This window comes from Entelurus aequoreus, linkage group LG14 (assembly GCF_033978785.1).
Source record: "Entelurus aequoreus isolate RoL-2023_Sb linkage group LG14, RoL_Eaeq_v1.1, whole genome shotgun sequence".
In the NCBI taxonomy this organism is placed as follows: Eukaryota; Metazoa; Chordata; class Actinopteri; order Syngnathiformes; family Syngnathidae; genus Entelurus; species Entelurus aequoreus.
In genome coordinates, this window is record NC_084744.1 from 28,713,509 (window position 1) to 28,722,791 (window position 9,283).

Consider the following 9,283-nt stretch of genomic DNA (forward strand, 5'->3'; position numbering starts at 1 on the left):
CTCATTGTGACCTGTATGGCTGTTGACCAAGTATGTGTTGCATTCACTTATGTGTGTGTAAAAGCCGCATATATTATGTGACTGGGCCAGCACGCTGTTTGTATGGTGGAAAAGCGTACGTGACGACAGGTTGTAGAGCAGTGTTTTTCAACCACTGTGCCGCGGCACACTAGTGTGCCGTGAGATACAGTCTGGTGTGCCGTGGGAGATTATGTAATTTCACCTATTTGGGGTAAAAATATTTTTTGCAAACAAGTAATTATAGTCTGCAAATAATATGCCGTTGTTGAGTGTCGGTACTGTCTAGAGCTCGGCAGCGTAACAATGTTATACTCTTCAATATCAGTAGGTGGCAGCAGGTAGATAATTGCTTTGTAGATGTCGGAACATGGTTTGTCGTGATCACAATATGCAGATGACAGTGCGAGGCAGCATGCAGGTGAAAAGGTATCAATGCTAAAACCAAAAATAAACAAAAGGTGAGTGCCCCTAAGAAAAGGCATTGGAGTTTAGGGAACAAAACTAAAACTGAACTGAACTGGCTACAAAGTAAACAAAAACAGAATGCTGGTTGACAGCAAAGACTTACAGCGTGTTGAGCAAAGACGGTGTCCACAAAGTACATCCGAACATGACATGACAATCAACAATGTCCCCACAAAGAAGGATAGCAACAACATAAATATTCCTGATTGCTAAACCAAAGCAGATGCGGGGAATAGCGCTCAAGGAAGACATGAAACTGCTACAGGAAAATACCAACAAAACAGGAAAAGTCACCAAAATTGGAGCGCAAGACAAGAACTAAAACACTACACACAGGAAAACGCCAAAAAAGCGGTGACAGCACTTTAAGTCAAGAGCTATATTGATGCATGGTTGGTTATGGTTTAAAGTCACACCCAACAATTGCGACAACGACTTTTTACTGTCAATATCGGCTGCTGAGTTTCATTTTTTAAGGATTTCTGCTGGTGGTGTGCCTCCAGATTTGCCTTGGCTCAAAAAAGGTTGAAAAACACTGTTGTAGAGGACGCTAAAAGGCAGTGCCTTTAAGACACGCCCCCAATATTGTAGGCCGGGTGTAAATTGGGAGAAATTCGGGAGAATGGTTGCCCCGGGAGATTTTCGGGAGGGGCACTGAAATTCGGGAGTCTCCCGGGAAAATCGGGAGGGTTGGCAAGTATGACTGTACCGTGATGAAACTGTACCCTTTCCTATGCAAACTTCTCATAACTCCTTCAATCAAGCTCCAGCCTATCTCGCCGATTGTATTGTACCATATGTCCCGACAAGAAATCTGCGTTCAAAGAACTCCGGTTTATTAGTGATTCCCAGAGCCCAAAAAAAGTCTGCGGGCTATAGAGCTTTTTCTGTTCGGGCTCCAGTACTATGGAATGCCCTCCCGGTAACAGTTAGAGATGCTACCTCAGTAGAAGCGTTTAAGTCCCATCTTAAAACTCATTTGTATACTCTAGCCTTTAAATAGACCCCCTTTTTAGACCAGTTGATCTGCCGTTTCTTTTCTTCTCTCCTCTGCTCCCCTCTTCCTTGGAGGGGGGGTTGCACAGGTCCGGTGGCCATGGATGAAGTGCTTGCTGTCCAGAGTCGGGACCCCGGGTGGACCGCTAGCCTGTGCATCGGTTGGGGACATCTCTGAGCTGCTGACCCGTCTCCGCTCGGGACGGTTTCCTGCTGGCCCCACTATGGACTGGACTCTCGCTGATGTGTTGGATCCACTGTGGACTGGACTTTCACAATGTTATGTCAGACCCACTCGACATCCATTGCTTTCGGTCTCCCCTAGAGGGGGGGGTTACCCACATATGCGGTCCTCTCCAAGGTTTCTCATAGTCATTCACATCGACGTCCCACTGGGGTGAGTTTTTCCTTGCCCGTATGTGGGCTCTGTACCGAGGATGTCGTTGTGACTTGTGCAGCCCTTTGAGACACTTGTGATTTAGGGCTATATAAATAAACATTGATTGATTGATTGAATCAATCACACATTGTTACAAACTGAGAGGAACATCAACCTCAAACTGTCTCGTTTTCATGAAGAATCTAAAATCAAAGCATTGCATCATCCCCACAAGACAAAGCATCTTCCTATTGAAGAAAAGTGTTAATAATGACATATAAAGTTAGCAAAGATGTGAGAGTAAGAAGTAAACAAACCTGTTCTGTGTAACACAACTTGATGTTTCTTGAAAACAGCGTCTTGTAGTTGATGTTGTCGCTCCTTCTCCTCTTTTGTTGGACAAAGTTCCTCATCATACTTTGCTATCGTTCTTTCGCACATTTTCACACAATCACAACACTTGACACTCACATTTGATCTCTACTTAGCGATGTGTTGATAACGTCCGCGTCTCTTTGTTAGCAGCTAACAAGCTAAGCTAACTAGCACGCTAAGCTAGCACAAGACGCGATAAAGTGCGCTCAGACTAATGTATCCGGATACAAACAATGACTAACAATGTTTCATCTACTACACGACATATATGCGTACATGTATGCACTAAATACAAATAGAGAAACAATAATGGCCAGTGGCCACGTTTAGGCCTTCTCTGTCAAACGCCATTTTGCTTTTTACTCCTTCGTCTTCTTTGGATTTCCAGCAGACTAGTAGAGCATCTTAGGCCTCCACAGCTTCTTAACGTCATGTCCTATGGTCCATACTACATTCTACAGTACAGGAGGTCGCGCTAGCAACCTTTCAATTCGTGATGGGAGGGAATGTGCTGAGGTTTCCAGGCTTGTGTCGAGTAATTCTTCTTCTTCTTCTTTGGTTTAATGGCAGTTGACAAGCAACCTTGTGGTGTGCATTACCGCCACCTACTGAAATGGAGTGTGGACGGAGCTGGAACCCTACTCTATATTCTTTTATTTAACCCTCATGTCTTTTTAAAAATGTATATAATGTTTTTTATCCTACGAGTGCAATCCTAAAATATCTTCCACTACTAACCTAACCTTCTCTTTCGCTAACTTATATCCCAGTATTTCCCTATTTCTATTGTATTTCCTACAATGTATTAAAACATGTCCTACACTTTCTATCTGATGACAACAGTCACACAGTCCTGTATTATGTTTCCTATCAATGCCAATCAACTATTTAGAATTCAGTGGTTCTTAACCTTGTTGGAGGTACCGAACCCCACCAGTTTCATATGCGCATTCACCCAACCCTTCTTTAGTGAAAAATAAAATGTTTTTTTTTCAAATTCAAGACAAAGTTATATGTTTTTGGTAACACTTTAGTATGGGGAACATATTCTAAGTAACAGAGACTTAATTTAGAGTTATTTGGACACTAGGGGAACATATTCTAAGTAACAAAGACTTAATTTGAAGTTATTTGGACACTAGGGGAACATATTCTAAGTAACAAAGACTTAATTTGGAGTTATTTGGACACTAGGGGAACATATTCTAAGTAACAAAGACTTAATTTAGAGTTATTTGGACACTAGGGGAACATATTCTAAGTAACAGAGACTTAATTTAGAGTTATTTGGACACTAGGGGAACATATTCTAAGTAACAAAGACTTACTTTAGAGTTATTTGGACACTAGGGGAACATATTCTATGTAACAAAGACTTAATTTAGAGTTATTTGGACACTAGGGGAACATATTCTAAGTAACAAAGACTTAATTTAGAGTTATTTGGACACTAGGGGAACATATTCTAAGTAACAAAGACCTAATTTAGAGTTATTTGGACACTAGGGGAACATAGTCTAAGTAACAGAGACTTAATGTAGAGTTATTTGGACACTAGGGGAACATATTCTAAGTAACAGAGACTTAATGTAGAGTTATTTGGACACTAGGGGAACATATTCTAAGTAACAAAGACTTAATTTAGAGTTTTTTTGGACACAAATTACCTATCTGCTAATTCACTGCCCACAACTCCTACATGAGAAGGAACCCAGAGAAATGTTACTACATTTCCTGCTTTATTTATTCTGTAGATTCCCTGAACTATTTCATATACTAATTCTTGTCTTGTTTCTGATGCTATGTTTTTTTATGTTCATCAATGCACTGACCATGGCCACCAGGACGCTGACACAAAAGCGCCCCCACAAGCACGGCCGATAATCCCTGAGGCAGATGGCTCATCTGAGGAACGTTGGAAAATTAAAAAATAATAAAACTTGTAAAATAGTAAGAACCATGAGTAGAGATAAAGAATAAAATACAAGTAAGACATATGAAGATTTAAAAAAAAAGAAGAATATATAATAAATAAATAGAACTAAATACAATCTTGCATAATAATAGGATAAAAAGTAAAATATAAATAACTTCAATAAATTAATTAATATCAGCTAAAAGCCAAATCAAATAAGTGGGTCTAAAGCCTGCTTTTAAAAACATGAACGTTCTCCGCAGCCCTGAGGTACCCGGCAAGCTGTTCCATAGACGGGGGCCATAATGGTGGAAAGATGCTTTTTTTGTCCTGACTTTTGGAATAATTAGGAGATGAGTGCCGCAGGATCTCAGGGCCCGGGAAGGTTCATAGGGTAAAAGCAAATCTGAAAGATAAGAAGGCCCAATACCATAAAAACATTTATAAACCATAAGAAGAACCCTAACATTTATCCTGAAACACACGGGGAGTCAATGCAGAGATTTTAAAACTGGTGTAATGTGAGCCCTCCTTCTGGTCTTCTGTATGACATGTGCCGCTGAATTTTGGAGTAATTGCACATGTGTAATAACCTTTTTAAGAAGAGAGAAAGCAGGGTGTTACAATAATTTATACAATTTGTAATAAAAGCATGCATTAGCGTCTCTGTGTTGTCCTGAGAGAGAATTGGGCGAACTCTGGCTATATTCTTAAAATGATAAAAAGCTATTTTTGTTATATTTTTTATATGTGGTATAAAACTAAGGTCAGAGTTGAAAACGACGCCCAGATTGTTCACTTGTAGTGATGGAGTTAAAGACAACGATTGTAATTTTGATATGTGTTTCTCTCTCAGAGTCTCAGGGCCAATGACTAAGACTTCAGTCTTGTCCTGGTTCAGCTGTAAAAAGTTACCAGCCATCCAGGACTTAATATCTGAAATGCAATTAAAAAGAGTATCAATTGGCCTTGTGTCATCAGGAGGCATGGAAATATACAACTGTGTGTCGTCAGCATAACTGTGTAAATTAATTATATGTCTCCTGATGACACTGGCAAGTGAAATCATGTCAATATTAATTAATTAATAAGACCTAAAATTGATCTTTGAGATTGTGATTGCATAGGTATTTGAAGAGCATGTATCCATATTCACTAAAAATGTTCTGTCTGACAGATAGGAAGTGAACCATTTGTGAACAGTACCGGAGAGGCCACCCAGGTTTTTCAGTCTATTTAAAAGAATGAGGTCATCCACAGTATCAAAGGCAGCACTTGGATCCAGTAGAACCAAGACTGACAGTTTTTGAGAGTCAGCACTCAACCTGAGATCGTTCACGATCTTTAAAAGTGCCGTCTCCGTACTGTGGTTCACCCTAAAACCAGACTGAAACTTGTCTAAAATATTGCAATTATTAAAAAAAATAATATAATTGTTTAAAAAAAAAAAATTCTAAAATTGTACATACAAATGCTAAGTTTGATACCAGTCTGTAATTATTAAAATTGTCAGCATCTAAATTGCTTTTCTTTAGCAGGGGCCTCACCACCGCTTTTTTAAAAAGCAGCAGGAAAGACCCCCGTTTGAAGTAAGCAATTTAATTTAATTTGATCAATTTGATCTCTCCTCATGTCTAAAGGTTTTTCATTCATTTCTACTTGTAATGTTGCCACTGGGGCTGATTTAGTAGTTCCACAACATAACCTTAGTGCCTGTGACTGGATCCTGTCTATTTTCCCAAGTCATGTTTTTGAAGCAGACTGATAAATGATGCATCCATAATCAATAACAGATGGAATTAAAGTGATATATATTGATTTCATTGCCTGTCTATCAGCCCCCCAATCTTTACCCCTCAAAGCCCTCATTATATTTAACACCTTTTTACTTTTCTCCACTATTTTACTGATGTGGGTTGACCAGTTCATATATTTATCAAACAATATTCCTAAATATTTAAATACTTGTACCTCTTATGTATTTTCTCCATAAAGTTTCATTTGGAGCTTGTTTTGAACTTTCCTCTTTGTAAAATTCATGACTTATAGTTTTCCCAACAAAGAATCTTAAACCCCAAGCTGTTCCCTATTCTTGAACTTTATTTACCGCTTTTTGAATCCTTTCTCTATGATGTGTATTTCTACCTCTCTTCCACATCACTCCATCATCACAAACAGTGCCACCTCCACTAATCCTTTCACTTCACTAAACACTTCATTTATCATCATTGAAAACAGTACTGGACTTATTATACTGACTTTGGAGGGCAAGAAGGAGACTTTTGCAGGGCGATCTCTGAGTCTATTGTTGGTCAGCAGAACAGGGACTTGAATCCCGGAAACTCAGAATGAAAGTCTGATGTTCTTACGACGGAGCAATTCAGGGTTTCTTCACAACACGTAAAAGTACATAAAAATTAAGCAAAAATGCTTCTGGCAAAATTCTGCTTGCATATTTGACCCCGTTCTTGGAAATACTGGTAGATTTGATTGAAATGTGTTGCTTTCTTGGCACAGAGGCAGCTCAAAGCATTGTTCTCAGATGTTTAGCAGGGTTAAGGTCGAGTCTCTGAAACGGACATTCCAGAAACCTGCCTGTAACCCTTTGAAACCATTTTTTAATGTGTGTTTAATATCGTTGTCTTGTTGGAAAACCTGCTTGTGTACAAAGATCAGCCTTTTCACTGTTGATTGGAGGTGAAGCAAAGTCTCATCTGACCAGGAAATTTTCCGTCCTCACATCTGCGGTCCCCTCCAAGGTTTCTCATTGTATCCCATTGGGTTGAGGTTTTTTTGCCCTGATGTGGGATCTGTCGTTGTGGCTTGTGCAGCCCTTTGAGACACTTGTGATTAAGGGCTATATAAATACACTTTGATAACTAATATGCACGTTACAATCAAACAGCTGGTGTGTAATAAATACAATATTTACAGTATTAACACGTTTTTGGCGCAACAAAACACTATAAATTTACACTACTGCCACCTAGCATTTTGGAATTGCAACTGTAAATAAACTTACTTGTAAATGACTATGATAATAAAACAAGATGTAACAAAAGGGCATCAGTTATCATAACAAGCTCATTTTTAAATGTTCCAATAAAAATTGAGACGGAATAATCACAAACATTTAATATTATTAACACACAAAAAGTACCAAAAAGTGGTACAGTTGAGGACTGGTATTGATTTCGAGGTACCGGAATTTGTGCCGTATCGGTTGAAATGTGAACGGTACCCATCCCTACCAGCAAGTGTTGTTGTACTGGAAACTAATTTACAAACACAACTTCATCACACACACACAATACTCCACTATGGAATTGTTGCTATATTAAAATGAGAAACAAATCCATCTTTGTACAGCAATGGTTTGGAAAAGGCATTTGGTCGCTGATGCACTTATTGAGTGAAAAAAGTATTTTATTATTTGAAGATTTCATTGTTAAGTATGACCTGCAAATAGACAAAAATATTTAAAATAAATTATGTAAAGGCTTTCGTTCAAAATATTCTAAATGCATCATATCTTTTTCATAACTCTTTTCTAAACTTTCTGGGGTTTTGGTGGATGAACCCAATATTATATTACAGATTTGAAACTCTGAAATTAGACAATTCTTTACTATTTCTTCTTCGCTGTATTTTCTCTGGAACAAAAAATACAAATAACTTGAACGTTTTCATTCTTCCAAAGGCAAAGGAGTTAATTTTAGGAAAAAAAATAACGGAATTGACCACTTAAAACATTTTTTAGGATGTTGTTTTGCAATTGAAGACAACACTTGTTCTTTCTGTGATAGGGAAACAAAATAAACAGTTTATTTTATGAATGTATGCAAAGTAAATCTCTGTGGGATGATGTACAATATTGGCTTTTGCATGTCACTCCAAACTTTGATTGATATTGATATTGTTTCTGGGATGTTAAAAAAGAACAAAATAACATTAAAAATGTTTAAAACCCAATAATGGGATGTTTTGTTTTATCCGCAAATGTAAGTGTGTAAAATCAAAACCATCCTTCCACAAACAATTCAGCCATTTTCTCTCACTTTTGTATTGCATAAAGGTCTGGGGACATACATATACAACAATCACAACACAATCATCATATTACAAAAGAGAGTAACACAGATACAGTAATTAATAACATTGATTATAGAGACCCAACAAATGATTTATAAATTCACACATTTTAAAGTTCTATAAAAGACAACTGTTCCAATTATGTATAAAGTAAATAATAATATGCTTCCTAAAGTGGTCCAGAAGATGTTTCAGATGTGAACCAGTAAATATGTATATGTAAAGGTGCTAATCTATAGGATCATTAACAATTAGAAATAAAAACATGTACCGGTATCACTTCAATATTTCAAACTACCTAATCTATAAATGTAGAAGTATACTAAAAAGATTGTTACACAAACAACAATGTCACACATGTTATATGTGCTGATGTTGTTAGAAAGTCAAAATTAAAGTCTTGACAGTTAATTTCAAATCCTGCAGTTTCATTTGCTCCTGCTGTTCTCACCAGCACACGTGTGTTTGTCAAGCTGGTACTTATAAGAGAATCTTTCACCACACACACTGCAACTCAACACTTTCTCTCCTGTGTGTGTTCTCATGTGTGCTACAAGGTTTGGTCGTTCACGAAAGCTTCTGTTGCAGATTGAACAGGAATGTGATTTTTCACCAGTGTGCGTTCTTGTGTGTCTTTTCAAACATTGACTTTCTGTGAAACTTTTACCACAGGTTGAACAGATGAAAGGTTTTTCACCGGTGTGCGTTCTCATGTGCACTTTCAAATTGTTACTTTCTACAAAACCTTTACCACAGATTATACAAATAAAAGGTTTTTCACCAGTGTGTATTCTCATGTGTGCTTTCAAATTGTGACTTTGTGCAAAACCTTTACTACAGATTGAACAGATAAAAGATTTTTCTCCAGTGTGTATTCTCCTGTGTTTTTCCATACATGAACTTTGTGCAAAACCTTTACCACAAATTGAACAAGAAAAGGGTTTTTCTCCGGTGTGTATTCTCATGTGCACTCTCAAATTGTTACTTTCTGTACAACCTTTTCCACATATTGAACAGATAAAAGGTTTTTCACCGGTGTG

At 37.7% G+C, this 9,283-nt stretch overlaps 3 protein-coding genes across 4 annotated transcripts in view; all 3 read right to left on the bottom strand.

Annotated features, from left to right (window-relative positions):
- Positions 1–2,824, bottom strand: part of LOC133664622 (gastrula zinc finger protein XlCGF8.2DB-like) — a 28,096-nt gene extending 25,272 nt beyond the window's left edge. Inside the window, exon 1 of the mRNA XM_062069406.1 lies at positions 2,179–2,824. Coding sequence (XP_061925390.1) covers positions 2,179–2,302 — 124 coding nt within the window. The 5' untranslated portion in view covers positions 2,303–2,824. The remainder of the gene's footprint in view (positions 1–2,178) is intronic.
- The window catches only part of LOC133664603 (oocyte zinc finger protein XlCOF6-like), a 175,338-nt gene that overhangs the window by 96,665 nt on the left and 69,390 nt on the right, over positions 1–9,283 (bottom strand). The gene's annotated exons all lie outside the window — the stretch shown is intronic.
- The window catches only part of LOC133664614 (gastrula zinc finger protein XlCGF57.1-like), an 18,328-nt gene continuing 16,983 nt past the window's right edge, over positions 7,939–9,283 (bottom strand). Inside the window, exon 3 of one of the 2 annotated variants that reach the window (XM_062069388.1) lies at positions 7,939–9,283. This exon is cut by the window's right edge and continues 1,067 nt beyond it. In XM_062069388.1, the coding sequence (XP_061925372.1) occupies positions 8,672–9,283 (612 nt within the window). In that variant the 3' untranslated portion in view covers positions 7,939–8,671. The other variant, XM_062069389.1, reaches the window with a different exon arrangement.